Source organism: Pipistrellus kuhlii, unplaced genomic scaffold (assembly GCF_014108245.1).
Source record: "Pipistrellus kuhlii isolate mPipKuh1 unplaced genomic scaffold, mPipKuh1.p scaffold_m20_p_17, whole genome shotgun sequence".
Taxonomy (NCBI): Eukaryota; Metazoa; Chordata; class Mammalia; order Chiroptera; family Vespertilionidae; genus Pipistrellus; species Pipistrellus kuhlii.
This window is the reverse complement of record NW_023425482.1, coordinates 21,598,598-21,618,294: the sequence shown is the minus strand read 5'-3', so window position 1 is coordinate 21,618,294 and position 19,697 is coordinate 21,598,598. Positions and strand designations below refer to the sequence as shown.

General features: G+C 53.0%; 1 protein-coding gene across 1 annotated transcript; it reads left to right on the top strand.

The window, feature by feature from the left end:
• Positions 1-5,850: 5,850 nt before the first annotated feature.
• Positions 5,851-16,636, top strand: BEAN1 (brain expressed associated with NEDD4 1). Its single transcript, XM_045582902.1, has 4 exons — positions 5,851-5,989; positions 13,979-14,464; positions 15,235-15,340; positions 16,226-16,636. The coding sequence occupies exons 1-4, from the start codon at positions 5,965-5,967 to the stop codon at positions 16,482-16,484; spliced, it is 876 nt and encodes a 291-aa protein (XP_045438858.1). The 5' UTR covers positions 5,851-5,964; the 3' UTR covers positions 16,485-16,636.
• Positions 16,637-19,697: the final 3,061 nt, after the last annotated feature.

Here is a 19,697-nt window from a genome sequence, read left to right as displayed (position 1 = left end):
TCTGTTTAACGTAATTATCAATAAGATAGGATTTCTGTCTGACGTTTTTCTATTTGTTTTCTGTGTCTTGTGTTTTTTGTCGCTCTATTACCCCAATACTGCCTTGTTATGTTAAATAGATATTGCCTAGTGTAGCATTTTCATTATCTTGTCAAATCTTTTATTCTAGTTTTTGAATTATTTTTAGTGGTTCCCTTGAAGATCATATTTAAAATCTCAACTTATAACAATAGGGTTAGAATTTGTACCAGCCTAATATAAAATTTTGCTCCTGGATAGCTCCACTACCACCCTCTCCTTCGTTCTACTACTGTCATACATATTACTTTGTATATATTGTATGTCCATCAGCATAGATTTACAATGATTGCCTTACTGCAACTCTAAAAGTTGTCTTTTAGACCATACAGGAGGGAAGAGTTACAAACAAGAAAATGTCTATTTGAACTGTCTTTTTTTTAATCTACCTGTACGATTGCCTTTACTGATCTTTCTTTCTTTTGTGGAGTGAAGCTATTGTCTAGAGTCTTTTCATTTCAGCCTGAAGGACTCACTGTAGTATTTTTGTAGGAAGATCTGCTAGTGAGAAATTCCTACCATTTTGTTTATCTGTAAATGTCTTTATTTCTCCTTTATTTTTGAAAGATAGTTTTGTCAGATATAAACTTCTTGGTTTATAGGCTTTTTCCAGCACGGTGAAGGTCTTTTGAGGAGAAATGGCTGTTAATCTTATTGAGGAAGCATTGTATGTGAAAAATTGTTTATTTTTTGCTCTTTCCAATATTCCCCATCTTTGCTTTTCAATCATTTCAATATGATGTGTCTAGGATAAATACTAAGGTAAATTCTTATTTTACTGAGAGTTCATTGAACTTCTTGGATGTGTAAATTAATACTTTTTTAAACTTGGGAAGTTTGGGCGCATTATTTCTTCAAAGTCTTCCTGCCTCTTTCTCTCTATCTCTGGTGGGACTCAAATTATACATATTTTAGAATGCTTGTTAATGTCCATCAGGTATCTAAGGAACTATGAATTTTCTTCATTTTTCTTCTTTCTATTCCACAGATTAGATCATCTCAATTGATCTATCCTTAAGTTTGCTGATCCTTTTTTGAGCCAACTCACATCTGCTCTTAAGCTCTTCTAGTGAATTTTTTATTTTACTGTACTTTGAACTCCAGAATTTCTATTTGATTTTTTTAATTTTTTAATATTTTATTTTTTAATCCTGACCCAAGGATGTTTTTCCATTGATTTTTAGAGAGAGTGGAAGAGAGAGGGGAAAACAGAGAGAAATGTCGATGTACATCAATTAGTTGCCTCCTGCATGAGCCCTCACCATGGTCCAGGTCTCTCTATTCCCTTCCCTTCCTCTCTGTAGGGGAAAAAAAAAATCAATAAAATATATTTTTAAAATAAATAAATATAATAAAATGAGGTCTTCTAGAAAAATTATCTGGGCATTGGGCTTTGGTCTCCCTTCTGATAGTTGCTGGGTTGCTTATTTTCACTGTGATTGTGGGGCCATTAAGTTTCAAGACTACCATCGGGTTGGAGAAAGGAAAATGAGACTGGGGTAATTTTTTAAATACTTTTCTTGATTTCAGAGAGGTAAGGAGAGAGAGAGGGAGAGGGAGAGGGAGAGAGAGAGAAACCTCAATGATGAAAGAGAATCATTGATCGGCTGCCTCTTTGCATGCCCCTACTAGGGATCAAGCCTGCAACCTGGGCATGTGTCCTGACCAGGAATTGAACTGTGACCTCCTGATTCATAGGTTGATGCTCAGCTCCAAGCCATGCTGGCTGGGTAAGACTAGGGTAATTTGAAACACACCCAAGTTCACTGTGCATACCAAGATTTAGCCATTTTCCTAATAGACACTCCCCAAATTGTGGTTACCTGTTCAATTAATTCCAAGGTTCTGAAAATGTGATTTTGACAATTTTTCCACTGTCCTCATTGCTTTTATGGAAGAGAGGGTCTCTTTATTCTTCCATTCCTGCTAAATGGAACCCCCTCATCCTGGTTTCTGAGCTCAGTTTTCCTGTCTGAAGGGCCTATTCTCTGTACTCATAGTTGTCTAACCCTTGGGATCCATGAGATCTATTATCACGCCCTCCTCTTCCTAGAAGATTCCCAGGCCTCAAGCCCAATCACAGGAGCAGCTGGCCCTGGCTTCCATATCCTGGAGCTCCTGAGGGTCGCAATATACCCCACCATCCCTCCTGGCTTCCGGGGCCCCAGCCTCAGCGTCCAAGCCAGGCTCTCCTACCCTGCCCCATCCTGCTTCTGCCTAGCCAGTCCTGGAGCATTAAACGGTGCCAACCCTAAGTGCCCTGGTTACCACAAATCCCCCTGCCCTGTAGCTGATGGGCCCTGCAGGAAGGGTGGGGCAGAGCAGGCTCTGGGGGAGAAAACAAACCTCAGGCACCACAGCTCTGCCAGTCGGCGTGCCTCCGGCTTCCCTGGGTGGAGGCAGAGGGGCCTGCATGGCAGGGCCTCCGTGGGTGAGGACACTTCCAACCTCCTTTGGTAACTGCTCATTCTGGACTCTGCCTCCTGCCCTGCTTTCGCCACCCCTCTCCGACTGTGGGAGGGGGTGGGCCTCAGGCTGGGGAATGCCAGCTCCATCTGGGGCTCTGGGGGGGGGGGGGGGGGTAATGCGTGCTAGAGGTGGGGCCAGAATAAAAGAAAACATCTCTCAGAGTCTTGAATGAGGGGACCTGACATGCCTTTTCTCCTTCCCTCCTCCCCGCTTCAGTATTATTTTTCTAGCTTTCTCTGCACAGATCTATATGTGTGTCCTCTGCTCTCTGCAGTCTGTGTGTCATTCTCTACACACATCTGTCTGTCCTCACACATCTGGCTGGCTCCTTGGCCCCTCGCACCTCTGCGGGGCGGGTGGCAGCGCAGCGGCGGAGGCCCGCTGGGAGGCGCACAGCCATTTGGAGATCTGCGGGGAGGGAGGGGGGAGGGAGGAAGGGCTGGGGCGGCTGGGCGAGACTGTGGGCTCTGCGGGCGAGGCTGCGGCAGGGCAGGGCCAGCCAGGGGAGCCCACGCCGCCTCCACTGGGGAAACAGGCAGCTGGTCCACGCGTCTGGCACCGCCCAGCCCCTGCACGCCGGGCTGGCCTAGGCGCCCTGCGCCCAGCGACGCCAGAACGGAGCCTCCGCGAACCAGAGCGGGATCCCAGCTGAGGCCGGCACCGCAGGCAGCGCGCACGGGGCAGAGGAAGCAGCCGAGCGAGTAAGAAACGTGAGGCCTGGGGTGGCGCCGCAGAGGCCCCAGGAGGGTGGTCCCGGCCCCTCTTTACTCCCCCGCCACCCCCACCCCCGTTCTGCAGCGGCCCCGCGCCCCTACAAACCCCGGGGGGAGCTCAGCGCTGGGAGGGCGGGAGCGAGGACTAAGTGGAGCCCAAGTGCGCCCCAATGAACGCCATCCCCGAGGATCCCAGACTCCTGGCTGGTGCCCTGTGCAGGCCACCGGACCCGCCATCGGGCCGCGGGGAAGGAAGGGGTCTGCCTGAGTCCCAGACGAGCATCCACCCCGCGTTAGAGGCATAAGCCAGCCTCCCTGGCCCCTTGTCGTCGTCGTTTGGAGAGAGGATACCTTAACATCTACCCACGAAGGGAGAACTAGGGTGCCCTTTGGGTCGGAGTGGAAGAGAAAAGAGGACCTGAGCTTTGTGGAGTTTGAAGCTAGAACCCACTCCCCACCCTTGAGCCAGGAAGTTTAACCCTCCGACGTGCGGATCACCCAGGCCATGCCCCCCTCTACGATGCCCTCCCCCCCATGTCTCCCTTCTCCCCCATCCTCCCCGCTCCTGTGTCTCAGGACCAAGTGTGGGAGAGGGGGCGTTGGGGTTTCTCCCATTCTGCCATTCTGACTGCGTGCAATGCGCAACCCCAAACCACGGAGCTGCCCAGCCCACCCCCTCGCGGGCCCAGGGATGCATCTCCCTCCCCCCAGGCCTTCCTGGGCTGAAGCCTGGCTCACGCAGGACTCGGCCCTCCTGGCACCACGCTGGAAAGGTCATGGGCTCTGAGCTTCACCCTCCGTCTTTGTCAATAATCAGTCAGATGCCTTCAGGGACCTGGGCATGCTCTGAGCACAGGGCAGGGCAGGGTAGGGTAGAGACGATTCTCTCTCATCGATGTTTCTAACTCTCTATCCCTCCTCTCTCTTTCCCTCTGGAAAAAAAAAAAAAGGCAATAAAATATATTTTAAAAAGTCAATGTAATAGAAATTTTTAAAAATTGTTTTAAAGAACGGTGTTTTCCACAGCTCACCTCTTCTGCGGCATTGGGGGTCGCTTTTGCACATGCGCGCCAGGGCGGGCGGGCAGGCGGGCACCGCGGAAACCCCAACCACGCCCTTCTATGAGCCAGCGCGCCGCGCCAGAACACGCCAGCCCGGCAAACGCCGAGCCCGGAACACGCCGGCAGCGCAGCTCCCAACACGCCAGCCGCGGGAACCCGAACACGCCAGAAGCGCGAACGCCCAGCACGGAACACGCCAGCCGCCCTAAGGCGCCATAGCGTGTCAGATGGCGCGTCAGAGCCCAAACGCCGGCAGGCTCCAGCTGCAGAAATGCACCCAAAATATACAGCGAATGCCCCCAAAATATACAAGGACTTATACAACTTAACAAAAGCAAGTCAGACAATCCAATTTTTAAAAAAATGACAGTTCTAATGACCTAAATCGACCCTTCTCCAATGAAGACATACAGAATGCTGAGACATGTAAAAAATAAGATTAAATAAATGCTCAGAGGCGAGTTTTGCTCAGTGGATAAAGCATCGGTCTGCGAATTGAAAGGTCCCAGGTTCGATTCCAGTCACATCCCCAGTGGGGTGGGGTGTGCAAGAGACAGCTGATCGTTGATTCTCTCTCATCGATGTTTCTCTCTATCCCTCTCTTCCTCTCTTAAAAAATCAATTATATATATATATATATATATATATATATATATATATATATATATATATTTTTTTTTTTTTTTTTTACAACAAAAATGATTAACAGAATGGACCCAGAGACATGGAAGCATGGAACAGTGTGAGGAATCTCAGAGGGAAGGCAGGGAGGGTGGGTGAGTGGGAGGTAATCAACCAATGATCTTGAATGCATAACCCATGGACACAGACAATAGGGAGCTGAAGGCCTGGGACAGAGGGGGGTGGGGGGGGCTGGCTGGAGGAAGTCAATGGGGAAGAAAAGGGGATATATGTAAAACTTTCAACAATAAAGATTTTAAAATAATTCTAGCCCTGGCTGGTTTGGCTCAGTTGATAGTGTCGGCCTGCAGAATGAAGGGTCCCAGGTTCGATTCCGGTCAAGGGCATGTACCTTAGTTGCGGGCACATCCCCAGGAGGGGGGGTGTAGGAGGCAGTTGATCAATGTTTCTCTCTCATCAATGTTTCTTTTTTTTTAATATATTTTATTGATTTTTATACAGAGAGAAAGGGAGAGAGATAGAGAGCTAAAAACATCCATGAGAGAGAGTCATCGATCAGCTGCCTCTTGCACACCCCCTACTGGGGATATGCCCGCAACCAAGCTACATGCCCTTGACGGGAATCGAACCTGGGACCCTTCAGTCCCCAAGTCGACGCTCTATCCATTGAGCCAAACCAATTCCCGCTCTCATCAATGTTTCTAACTTTCTATCCCTCACCCTTCCTTTCTGTAAAAAGGGGGAAAAAATCAAATATATTTTAAAAAATAGAAATAATTCTAAAAATTGTTTTAAATTAAAATTTTAAAAATGAGGACATTGGGCCGGACTTTAAGGGTCCATGTAGACCCAACAGCTATAAGATGCCCAGGATGCCATGGCCTGTTGCAGTTGACTGAGACAGTGGGATCTCACAGATTCATGGGTCAGGAGAACTGTTTCTGTCTCTGCAGGTGAAGTCAGAGCCGTGTGGGCGGATCCATTCACCCTCCTGCTCCAAGATGTCTCTCAGAGGTGGCTGCCACAGTAAGTTTCCTTCTGTGTCCTTCTATGGCTCATGGCCAGGCGAGGGCAGACGTTGGAGCGGGGGTTACAGAGCACGGGGCTAGGATGTTTGGCCAGGGAGCTCCAGGGGTGGATGTGGTATGATGGGCGTGGGGAGGGCCACACATAAGATCCCTGACGACTGTAAGAGGCATCTCATTTTTGTCAGTTTGTCTGTATCATTACTTCCCAACGTCTGGAGTGGAGCTCCTCTGAGAAACAGTAACAAGGTTACTTTAAAAAGTTTTCCATGGCTGCCTGGTCAACATTGCTCAGGGGTGGAGCATCAATCTATGAACCAGAAGGTCACAGTTTGATTCCCGGTTGGGGCACATGCCCAGGTTACAGGCTCAATCCCCAGTGTAGGGTGTGCAGGAGGCAGCCAATCAATGGTTCTCTCTCATCATTGATGTTTCTATCTCTCCCTCCCTCTCCCTTCTTCTCTAAAATCAATAAAAATCTATATATATAAAAGCCTAACCAACAGGCCGACCATTCAACCATTCAACTGTTCAACCAATAGCTATGATGAACACTGACCACCAGGAAGCAGATGCTCAATGCACAGGCATGCAAACATGGAACAGACTGATGAATCTCAGAGGGAAGGGGGAGAAGAGAGGGCAAGAAGAGATTAACAAAAGACCTTATATGCATATTAGAGGTCGCCTGGCCTGCAGGGATCTGGCCGAAACCAGGAGTCTGACATCCCCTGAGGGGTCCTGGATTGCAAGAGGGTGCAGACCAGGCTAAGGGACCTCACCGGTGCATGAATCCGTGCCCCGGGCCTCTAGTAAATATACATTAAAATTTCCATAACCAAATGAGCATGGGAAAAGAAGGTTTTGCTATTGCTGGACTTTTCAGAGCCTTTAATGTGGTGATGTGTGTTGTAAGGCTTCCATAGGAATGAGCAAGCCCAGTGGTCTTCCCAAATGTAACTGACCACAAGGAACATCTCACGGGACTGGGGGCGGCACAGAACACGCTCCCTGGCATTCACTGTCCTAAGGAAACCCTCCCTGGTGCACCCCCACGGGGAGGCCTCGTCTCCTAATCCATTTTATCTAATGAAGCACCCTCCCGTCCCTTCTCCTGGGTGAGTTGGGACTGTGAGTCTGTGTGGAATCAGGGACCCCCACCTTCGCCCCATTTATCTACCTGCCATCATTCCCCTCCCAGGTTCACCCCACTCACCACTGTCTATTCAAATTCTACCACTGGGTACATGTCCCGCTGCTTGGGGTTGCAGTCTTTCTTCCTAATTATTAAATCTTTGAACATCAAGAGGCTGTAGCAGCAGGGGGTAGGGGACGCTGGCATAGCCTGTCTGGGTGGGATCACCAGGCCCATGCCCCAGGGGAGTAAGGTGGCAGTGGGGTTACTGTGCAAAGAGGGATGCTTGGGGATGTAGGGATGCCCAGTCTGGCCACCTTTGGTACCCAAGGAGGGCTCAAGTCAAGAGCTAAGAATATCATTGCTAATACAGTACGAACTCAATGCATTCTGGTTACTGTTGTCACCTCGGTTGTGTTGCCTTATCGGGAAATCCAAGTCCAAGCCCCATGCCAGGTGGAAAGGCTGCCACTCAGGGGCATGGCAGAGCCCACGGACATCCGCCCACAGAGAGCTTGAGGGGGACATGTCCTCGCCCCTATGAGCCACTGGGAGTGGAGATGGGCAGAGTGTGAAGGCCTTTCCGGAACCTTCTGGGGTCAAGCCAGGCCCGTCAGAGCCCTGCCCATCCACATTCGTAGAGTCCCCCACAGCCCTCTGCATGCTCACGTCCGGAGGGCTCCAGGGCTGTGGTGGCACTCCTTGGAGGGGGAGGAGCCAGGTGGGCAGAGCCCTAGGCCCTGCACCCCCCATGGCTTCAGCCAGAGCAGTTCTGCTCCCATCTGCCTGCTCAGGTTTCATCGGCAGCGGGTCCCAGGCAATGGCAGGCCAGCTGCTGGGGGCTTTGGGGACCACCGCTTCCTCCATCATCTCCATTTCTGCCCAGCTCTTCCCACGTTGTCTGACCCAACGCCTTCCCTGTTCTCCGGACTTGTACACGCAGTGCTCACCGTGCGCCCTGCCGGCTCCCCCGCCCAACACCTCATTGATTGCTGCGTCGCCCAGTTCCTCCCAGTATTTCCAGTTCTTGGCTACCTGTGACCCTGCTGGTCACTTCAATGTTGTCATGACTCTGAGCCCCAGGGGTCACCTCTGGCCGTCTGGGCTCAGACCATTCATTCACGGCCCGCTGCACCCGCCCCCAGGGCTCCAACGAGGCCCCTGGCCTTCTCACTCACTCACTCAGACCCCTCATCCTCACTGCTCTAAGGGGCAGCTAACACCGCCCTATCCCCCACCCCCACCCCAGCTTCTGCCTGAGTTTCTGGTTCCTTCCTTGGCCTGTCTCCCCTGAGAAGCCCCCTCCACCCCAACCCCCACATGAGTTCTGTCCCAGACAGAGGTCTTTGTCTTCCCCTCCAAGCCACTGTTGCTTGGCTTTGCTGCCCTGGTTTGGGACACCAGACATTTCAGTCTCTCGGGCCAGAAACCTGGGGTGGCCCTCAATTCTCCTCCAACACCCCCAGCCCGGCCGCCTGCCCGAGGAAATCCTGGGGTTTCCGAATTGGGTCAGCTGATTGGCATTTCTGACTTCGCCCCAGTCCGGGCCCTCTCTTCAGACCCAACCTGGAAATACGTGCTTACTGAACCACCGGCAAGCGAATGACTTGAGATGCAGCTGATGGCCTCGCACATTTCTGGAACGGACGCAGAGCGGGCTCTTTAACGCCTCCCTGCCAGACCTAGGCCTGCTCTGGGAATTTATACACCGAACAGGAATTGCTTTACCTTTCTTAGCTCACAGATGATCCTGCTCGGTACACGCGAAGCTACCAAGATCTCCCCTTCAAACCTGGAAGACTCAGGGCAGCCCAACCCCCTGCCCATTGGGAGGGGCAAAGGGAAAAGTCCCCAGAAGGAAAAACAAGCACCAACGATTAGGGTCAGAGCTCAGGGGATAGGGGCAAGAAAGGGGCAGCTCCCACACTATCCACAGGCTGGTAGCAACCACAGCCTGGCAGAATGGGTAGGTGGGCTTGAGTCTCACTTGCGACGTGGGAGGCAGTGCTAGGGTTCAAGTACAACCTGGCACTGAGACCGGCTGTGGAATCTGAAGCCAGCTACCGAACATCCAGAAACCTCGATGTGCCCAGTCATGCCAGCCTTTCCATTTGATGCCAGGTTCGACGTACCCAGATAGAGTGGAGCTGGCTGCCAGGCTCTGCGAGGCGGCACGTGGCAGGTTCTCAGCCGTGCCAGCCCTTTGTCAGACCCCAGCACGGGCACAGGATGGGATATAAAGAGGTCACCAGCTGGCCCTCTGGGATTTGCCCTGGGAATCTACCCCAACACCAGACGCAGACACTCAGGTGCAGAATGGGGCTGACCAGGTCACACAACACGTTTGAGGCTAACACTCGGAAGCGCCCAGCCTGATGCCACACGGAGCCCACTGTTCTCGGGGAAGGAACGGCCCTCGTTAGAAGCTGAAACTGTTCATCCTAGAAGAAAGCTGTCACAACCGGCCCCTCAGCCTCACGTGGAGGCAGTGGACAGTCGGGCCAGCAAACCTTTCCCCTCCTGCCTGCTGCAGTCTGACCCGCTCCGGGTCCCAAGACTCCAGGAGACTCTGAACATCTGCAGCGAGGACTGAGGAGTTCCTTTTCCGGGGATTCTCTGGAGTTGTTTTGTTTGTTTATTAGAAATACCAGCTCACAAGAGTCCATAGTTAAATATTCAGGAGTTTCCTGAGCTGTTGTTAAACCACTGGTAGTCAGCATGAAGTCCACCACGGCGGGAGTATTTACACCCAGGGTATTGACAAACACTACAAATCAGGGATTTCTTTTCCTTCCTTTTTTTTTTTTTTTTTTTTTTTTCTGAAAGGTGCACAGTCATCGGTGTACTGAACAAACTAAACTCACAGCTTCCTTGCTCAGCATTCCATTATGAGATCCGCCCATATCACTGAACATAACTGTGGACCATTTACTCTCATCACCATGTAGTATTCCATTGCGTGAGTATCCCACAAATCACGTTTCCATTCCACTTTAATGGGCATTTGAACAGTCTTCGGTTTGGGGCTGTGAATGGGTACTGCCGTTGTGTGTGTGTGTGTTCTAGGTCATGTTCTAGAATGTTCTATTGCTGTGCAATAGAACTTTCTATGATAATGAAAATGTTCTGGGTCTTCACTGTCCAATACGATAGCCCCGCGCCGGCATGTGTAGCTACTGCGCACTTGATATGTGGCCAGTGCAACTGAATTTAAAAGTTTAATTAACGTTACCAGCTACATGTGGCTAGTGGCTACCATATTGAACTGCACAGTTTTAGGATACGGCTTCTGGTGAATATATGGGTGCATTTCTGTTGGAGAATGCATTCCGTTGAGGAGTACAATTTCTGTGTGTGTGTGTGTGTGTGTGTGTGTGTGTTTCGTTTTAATAGCTAGAGTTAAACAGTTTTCCAGAGTAACTGTGCCATGTCTGAGAGCTCTAGTTGCTCTACATTCTGCCAACACTTGGTATTGTCTGGATTTTTTCATTTGAGCCATTCTGCTGGGTGGTAGAGATATCACCCTGTGGCTCTCATTTGAATTCCCCTGGAGATAAAATATAGGTTAGCACCTTGGCTATCCTCTTTTGTGAAGCGATTGTTTGGCTCTCTTGCCCATTTTTCTATTAGATCTGATTATTACTGATCTCTAGGAATTCTTTCTATATTCTGAATGCCAGTCCTCTGTTGGATGCATTACTTTGGAAAATGTCTCCCTCTTTTTGGATTGCCTTTTTACTCTCATAATGGTATCTGTGTATTAATAGATGTTCTTCAGTTTTTAGATATAACATTTATCAAGTGTTATGTATAATTATTTACTTTATTCATGTTTAACCTTAAACCTTACAGGCAATAATACAGAAGATAGGATTATGGAACATTCTCTTGGAGTTCCTAAGAACGAGGGCTTTACTACTTCTCCTCCAAGATTAAAACTTTATAACGATGATAGCCAAGTTGGGCACCTTTCCATTGGAATGGCAGCCTTGTTCAAGAGGTCTTGTCTATTTTTGAAATTTCAGGTTCTAGGTTAAATGAGATTTAAAGGATTGCTCATAAAACACTTTAAACATTTTCCAAAATCTCATTTTTTTTTCAAGTCAGAAAGGTACCTCCCACACTTTAAGACATCGACAATGATCTCAATAGTTTAAGGACTCTCACAGCACATGTGGCGTAAGTGCCCAGCATGTCACCAACACTCTCTAATACACAATGAAAATGGTAGCTCTGTGGCATTGCTACCCCTTGTGAAGGAGTAGAACGATCAGTGGTACCTGCCTGATGCCAGCACACTGCCATTCATACCACGTGTAAAACCCAATTATTTAAAACAGCACGACTATCCAATTCCCAGACGACATGCGGTGTAGAGCGGAATTGGTAGATTCAGAAACCTGCGGCGTGTTCTTGGAATTCTTTTCAATTATAAATTACCTTGAGCATTAAATAAAGACACTGCGCTAATTTCTATCACCACCCTAGTGGCTGAACTTCAGTCGTTCGTTTAACAGGACCGGTTTCTGCTCAGTCTCAGCAGTCTCTTGCAGTAGGGTATTTGTAAGTGCACGTGAATGAATGAAAGGCCCAGCTCTAGACCCCTGTCTTGTCACAAGAGCGCCGGGGATGGCAAGCTGGTGACCCGAGCCAGAAGAGAAAAAGTATGCGCGATTATTTTCCCTCTGTCTCACACTGGCTTTGATTTAGAGTAGAATGCAAAAACCTGATTAAAAAAGAAAAGGGGCGGGGGGGGGGGGGGGGGGGGGGGAGAGAAGAACCTGAATGAGAGTCTGTTTCTAAGTTTAGTCCAGTCGCCAAGCACGATACTTTGTCTGCAAAAGACTTTACAGGGTGGGAAGTACTACAGCAGCAACTCACACCGAAAGGCAGGTGATCACGGGGAACGTGAGTCCTCGTGAGAAGACAGCCTGGGCAAACACCGCACATTGCCTGTCGGCTGCCGGGAAGGAACCCTGCAGGGCGTCCTCGTCACTCACTTGAAGAAAGGCTGTGCTAGGTCCCCTCCTTGACCGTGAGGGCTAGGTTTCAAAATTCATTTCCCGCGTCACCCCAAGGCACAGGGTCCTCCGTTAACACTGTGTGACGGCGAACGGCGGTAATGGATGGTGCGGCTGCTCTCTTGGGTTTTCCCCAAAGAGCAGACCTATTAGCGCGGTACGGCTAATGGAGAAAAATGGATGGTTGCACAGGGAAGTGAAGAAGGACCCTTTGGCGTCCTGGGATCCCCGAACCAGTTCCAGACGCCTGTGCAGACAGATGCCTCCCTGGTAAGCATTCTCCGGTGACCCGGGGCAGGCTGCAGCTGATGGATATATTTAGAAAGCCTACCTCTAAACCTGCCGGTGGTTCGTGGCTGGTACCTCTGTGTCCTGTTTAAGACACCTGAGGTCGTAAAGCTTCACTGTTCTGCCTTTCACACTGAGGTCTCTCGGTATTATGTGCAGCTTTGACTGTTATGTATTGAGCGCCTACTGGGTACAGGCATCCTGCTAGCCAGTGTGCCTTCATTCGTTCTCAGCAGAGCTCACTGCTCCCAGTCTACAGATGAAGTGACAAAGGTTCCGAAATGTGAATTACTCAGAGAGCACAACCTGCTGGAGGGAGGACTAGGGTTTGAATCCAGGACCATCTCTGTCTTACGTCGCCAGAGCCTGAGGTGCAGGTCCGCTCTGATGGGGAGCTCGAGGTCTCCCCAAAGGAAGGTGGCCGAGGAGGGACCCTCCTCTCCAGGGGACCCTGGGGCCATCCACCTTCTCAGAATACGGATGTTGGTGATGAAAAGACCTGGACTGACGCTGGTTTGGGTTCCAAGACAACTCAGGGCTCCTAAGGCATCTGGGAGGTGTAGGCGGTAAAGGGCTCATTCCCAAACACCCTGGAATGTTTTCAGGAATCCACGGTCTGTGAGTTACACACTGAGGAACTGTTCCATGCTCCCACCACGCCACACCCCTTCCCAGGAGTCCCTCCCCACCTCTGGGCCTTTGTCCCAATCTCCCCCTGCCCAGAATGCCTCCCGGCTTCACTTCCTCCGGGAAGCCTTCCCCGATCTGATCCAACCCCCAGCACTGCATGTCTGGGGCAGTTGTGGCCCACAGCCAAGGCCTGTCTGACTGCCCCGGAGTCCCCAGGTTAGGTGTCATCGCTGAGGCAGAAGGCCATGGTTGGAGGCCAGCAAAGCTGGTCCTCTTTCTCCATCTTCTTGCGCACCTCCCAGCCCTTCCCAAGGCCTTGGTGAAGACCTGCTGACCTATAACCTGTGTCTCCAGGGAGGAGAGTCCTTGTCTAGCACTGAGTCTTGGGTTCACTCACTCACTGTGTGACCCTGGGCAAGCCCACTGCCCTCTCTGGGCTTCCCTTCTCCTATCCCTGCTTTAGTTGAGCTCCTAGGCCAGTGTTCGGCAAACTCATCAGTCAACAGAGCCAAATATCAGCAGTACGACGACTGAAATTTCTTTGGAGAGCCACATTTTTTAAATTTAAACTTCTCCTAACGCCACTTCTTCAAAACAGACTCGCACAGGCCGCGGTATTTTGTGGAAGAGCCACACTCAAGGGGCCCAAGAGCTGCATGTGGCTCATGAGCCACAGTTTGCCGACCACGGTCCTAGGCCAGAGACTTCAGAGGAGCGGAGGGGAGGTCAGATGGTGCTACCAAAGGCTCCTTCGGGACTCCGCACCCTTCCGCCCTGGAAAAGCAGCCAGGAGAGAGTGCCTGGTCCTGACCTCAGCCTCCTCTGCTGAGCCAGGGATGCGTGCCTCCCAGGGCAGCGGGATGGAGGGGGGAAAGGGTGTAGCCAGCTCAGGATCCTCTCTCTTTGCTCCCGATAGCTTGGCCCAACTATACCATCCACTTCTACGCCGGACTGCAGCACATGGAGGACAGCAGTGTGTCTCTGTCTCCTATAATGTTGGCAAGTGTAGTCATAGGATTTATCATCACCATCTCCTGCTTCTTCATCATCCTGGTCAGCGTGTACCCCAAGAAGCCTTGGGACCCGCCCCGCCGCCACCGTCACTACTGGGGAGACCCCCAGGATGGCCAAGGTGAGCTGCTGCCCTTCTCAGGGCCTGCCCTCGCGTCCAATTGCGATTGCAACCCAGGACGCATCGAGGAGGCAGCTGCTCTGCCATGGGGTCAGGGGTGGGGGCCGCACAGGGAAGGCATCCTGAGGTCTTGGGTGATCGGGAAGAGCTCACAGATGCTCACCATGATGTCCTCCAAGGCGAGAGGAGCCTGGCTGTCTACCCGGGGTGTGGCTATTCCCCAGCCCTGCCCACTGTCGGTCCAGGCTGTACTGACAGCTGGTCCAGATGGTGCCGGGATGGAGGGCTGAATGGAGAAAGGCACAGGTGAGTGGGGTGGGAGGGTCATCTGGTAGGGGGATGACAAGGTGAATAGGTGCGGGGAGGTGTGGGGTGAGTGAGGGGATGGATCAATGGATTGTTGGAGAAAGGGATGAGGGCTGGGATGAGGGATGGAGAGCTGAATGGGAGGATGGAAGAATGGGTGAATGGAGAGGTAAATGGCTGGCTGGCTGGGGAGTATAAGTGTGGGATGTATGAGTGGGTGGGATGTGTGAGTGGATGGGTGGGCGGATGGGTGGAAAGATGGACAGGAGGATAGGGGAGTGAATAGGTGAGGTGTCGGGTGGGGTGAGTAGGTAAATGAATAAGTGAATGGATAAATGCAGGGGCTGAATGACGAGTGAATGAAGGACGAGCCTGCAGAGTGCAAGTGGAACTGACCTGAGACCTTCCCCGTCACAGGGTCACCCGCACAACAGAGCTGGGGGGGAACTCTTGGGCTGCCCAGTCCCGAAATGTCCACCTGCCTAGTGTGCCCCAACCTTTTACAGAACGCAGCCCTCCCCCCCACTCTCTCCTTCTCAGAAGGGGCCAGGGGTTTAAAAGCAGAGGAAGGATCCCCACGGTATTTAATTCTCAAGCGACCTTCAAGGGCAGGAAGCAGCCTGCCCTGCGCCCTGCAGGGCTTCTCCTGAGGCAGGGGAATGCGGGGAAGAGTCGGGGGAAGGGGGGTTCCCTGGCGCCAGCCTGAGGCCCAGGCCGAATGTCTGTTCCCGCAGACTCCCAGGAGCGCCCCCGCTGCAGGGGCGGGGTGCACTGCACCTGCGGCCTCAGGGGAGACCGGCTCGCACCCTCAGGCTGTTCTCACCAGGATGCTCCACCAAGGTAGGAGGCCTCCTGGGGGGAGGGCGTGAGAGGGAGGGCTCTGGGCACAGTGCCCCCCCATGGGAAATAGCCACACCTCCCCAAGGGGCAAAGATGCAGAAGCCATCTGCTCAGAGGGTGTGACCATCTCTCACCCTCCTGGCCAAGCAGGTCCCGGGGAGGCAGGGTCTGACTCAGATGCCACCAGGAGACACTCAAGAGGGAAGAGAAAGCTCAGCCCCTTCAGGCGGGGGCGAAGGGGTGGGCTGGAGGGTCCGGGACCCAGCCCCTCGTCTATGCCCCCAAAGCCCAAAGCCCAAAGCCCATCCACTGGGACGGGGGTCAGTGCATCCAAATTGCACTCGGGCCATGGGGCGTCCCTGTCCCATTGGCGAATTCTCCTCTGGGCCACTGGGTCCTCTCCAGCAGGTCACCCTCCGGCTCGTACTTGATGCTTCACTTTCCTCTGGGGGCCTTCAAGCCCTTCCACTTCCCTTCTCCCTCTGCTCCCAGGTGCGGGGAGGGGCAGTGCACATGCCCTCCCGCCAGAGGGCGCTGTTTAGCCCCCACACGTCAGGCTCATAGGGGCCCCGGGGCTGGAAGGGCCACTTTGAGAGACTTCAGATCAGGGTGCCTGAGGCTGCTGCAGGCAGCTCTGCCCACACCCAGGTCCCCAGCATCCTGCTGCTCTGAGCCGCCTGTGCTCGGAGACCTGCTCGCAGAGTTCACACAGAACATGCGGCGGAGTCAGGACCGGAATCTCGGTCTCTGTGGTTCTGGGGGTGGAGAGGTGTCCCTGGAGCCGCCATGACAAAGGCCTGGCCGGTCCCAGCAGGCAGCTTGTTGCTGAGCGCAGGCTCCCAGCTCTGGGGAAAGGCCCTGAGGGAGCCCTTCCTTCTCTCGTAGCTACGAAGAGTGCACGGGGCCCGGGGCCACTCAGCTGTACCTCCCCACGGAGGCGCCGCCGCCCTACTGGCCCACGGACAGCGACAGCGACCTCCACACCGTCTCCGTGGACGCCCTGCCCCCTTACGAGGCTGTGTGGGCGCCTTGCCCTCCACCGAGCTGGCTGCCACTGCCGGGCCCAGAGCCGGAGCCAAGCAGCCCCCAGGGCCCACCGACCCCAAAAGGAAGCCGGGCTTGCAGCCCAGAGATGATTGTGTGAACGTCAGCAGGTCACGTCCTGCCAGGCCCTAGGGGCTGAGGAAGACCTTACGGGAACACAGGGGAGCGCGTGCACACACACATACATTCTCATACAGACACACATGCACACATACACACTCATACAGACACAAATGCATGCACACACAGAGAAACACACGCACACATACACACATATATATACACACACAGGCACAAACGCATGCAAACACAGAGTAACACGCACACACACAAACGCATGCACACATAAACACAAACTCATGCACACACGAACACACACACTCATGCACACGCGAACACATGCACACACACAAACTCTTGTGCTTACACAACAGCACTCCTACATGCACACATATAATTTATACACACACACAGACATATACACACTGAATACCCATGTGTACATACACATCCAAACATGCCTCACATGTGTGAAGACACATACACAGATGCCCCCCCCTCACGCGCACCATGCGAACTCATCTGTGAAGGTTCCATTCAAAAGGAAGCTCTCCCTACCTCCTGCCCCTCCGCAGCCTGCCGGCCATGGCTTACAGACAGCATGGGAGGAGAGAGGTGCGGAAGGGCCCAAGGCCTGCTCCCGCCTCTCCCGGGCCTGTCTGCCCCTGCCCTCGCCGGGCAGGAGGTGCCCACACTCTGATTCTGTCTCTAGAAACAGCCGGTCAGCTGTCTGCCCCACCCCCTCTAAGGGCTGCCTGTCCCCTGGCTGGTGGGGCAGGTCTCAGTGGGACTCAGCTGCCCACTGACCCTCTCTACCAAGCCCAGGGCGGCAGAGCTACATCGCCACCTGCCACTTACGAGGCGCGGACTCGGGCCTGCGGGGCCCAGGCACACACACCCCGGAGGCCCTTCCAGCCCTCTCTGCCCTCACCCAACGGCGTGCCCTCAGCCAGGCGGTGCCAGCCCAGTTATGTGCGAAGCCCCCGCCCTGACCCACAGGGATGAGCAGGGCTCCTGGGGAGGGGGTGCCCTGGTGGTGAGGGGGCCAGCCACTTCCCAGGACTGAGCATCTTCAAGGAACATAAGGGCTCTGAGGCGCAGGGGCGGCCCCTCGCTAGGGATGGGCCCAGACGGCCCGAGCTTACATGGGCTGGCGCCAGGCCCCAGCAGCTGGTACTGCCCTCTGGGCTGTTTGCAGAGACGTATAGGGCAATGCGAGCCCCCTCACACCGCTGCGGGGACCAGTGGTTGAATCTCGGCCTCGATGCCGGGCGCCGCAGAAGGATGTACGTGGGATAGAGAGGCCCCCGATCTTGGCGCATGAGGCCCAGCAGTTTCCATCAGAGACCTGGCAGGTAGCAGAGCAGACTCCTGGACGCCCAGCCCGCCCGTCAGAGGGGGGGGGGGGGGCAGCTGGGAATCTCTGAGGAGGCTCCCACCAGCATCACCAGCGGCAGGGAGCAGAGGCCTCAAGTCCACTCTGCCTCCCTCGCCCATCCTTAAACACCAAACACCCCTTCTCTATCTCCCCATCACCACCCCACCAAGGGCTAAAACAACTCACTCCCCCCTTTCTTCAGAAGAGGGCTAGCAAGAATGGCACCTGTGCATTTTATTTTGTATACAAACTCGTATTTTTGTCCGGGCAGGACTGAAAGGAATCCGGTCAAAGGTTCAGCGGCACCTGAAGCTTCAGGCTCCGCATGGAGTAGGGACCTTGTTTACAAGCAGTTCTGTCACTTGTGGTTTACTTGTACTGTGTTTTGTTTTTTGTTTTGTTTTTTTTTCAAGCAAAAAATATATATCTGTCCACTGTACTGTATTGCTTTATATGCACTCCAGGGGTGAAACCCATCCTGCTTCTGCTACCTTTAAAAGTGCTTTGGGGGGGGTAAGCAGGGGTACCCCCTATGTACTCATCAATGTTGGAAGGTGAACAGCTTTTCTTGCTCCTGGATTAAGCGCTATTTAAGCTATTTAAGTGGATCTTTTCTGTGTTCGAAATAAATACATCATCTCAATAAAAGCGTTGCAAGAAGTAACTGAGGCAGGGTGAGCTAGAAGAGGCCAATGCAGGGAAAGTGTATGAATACTTTCCACAAGATTTGTTTTAAAACTTCAAAATAAAAAAGGAACATTGTATGTAAGGGGGCCTGCGCCATCTGAAACTTCTAAGGGAAGAAAACAGGAATCAACATCAAACTGAAAATACATTACTCCTCTCACCATGAGCGCCCCCCGAAGCCTTGTCATCTTCCTGTTGGACCGAATATTGAGTATGTGGGTAGTCAGTGTGACTTACAAGAGTCCTGCTTCCATCAGTCCCGCTCCAAGCCCACACTGCCACCTGCTGGCCACCTGCTGCCACTGTCCAAAGCAAATGAACCTACACCTGAACAACGAGCAAATTGCGTCATCCCACGTTCAAACCCACTGTCCACGGGCACTCAGAGTTGTAGACGAAACTTGTCTTCCGCCCTTGGGATGTTCTGTGAGGGTTAACCCATTCAAGAATTCCATTTTCAGGAATAGCCCCTGCCCCCCCCCCCCCCAGCATCTCTCCCTGGGCACAGCCTGCCACCTAAGCCCCATCTCTGTATGTGATACAATCTCTCCCCTGTCCTAAACACCAGTGTGCATGGCTCAGAGGCCCCCTCCGTGTTCTGGGGCCCCTCCTCCTGGGAAGGACTGCAGCAGCCTTCGTGATAGAGGCATCACCGCCCTACACTGACTCCCCGTCCCAACGACAAACACACTCAGGGTCCCACTGGCGCAGGAGACTGTTGGGCTGGGCCTTTCCCTGGACCACACAGGGCACCACATTCAAGGTCCTTCTGCAAACAAGGTTGACCTCTCTGCCAGGGGCCTGGGGGTGGGGGGGCTGAGAAGGGACCCTTGTGCAGGCTGGGTGGCCTCCTCTCGCCACAGTCTTCAGAAAGGGGAGCTGCCACCGATGGCATAAGAGGCTGTCACACGGCCTTTGGACAGGGCCCCCGTAGCTCGCCACACGAGCAGCAGAAATCTCGCGAGAGGAGGAGGAACGAGGGCTGGTACAAAGTATGGCGGTCCGCGGCTTGCACTGGCCAAGCCCCCTGTACATCCACATGTGGGGGTCCCACACCTGCTCCTGGAGACACCCTGACACACACCGAACGCCGCACCGCTCAGCCCGCAGCACCTGCGGGTTTGTGCGCGTCCTTAGACGGCTTTGGTGCGCGCACACACACACACACACACACACACGCGCGCGCGC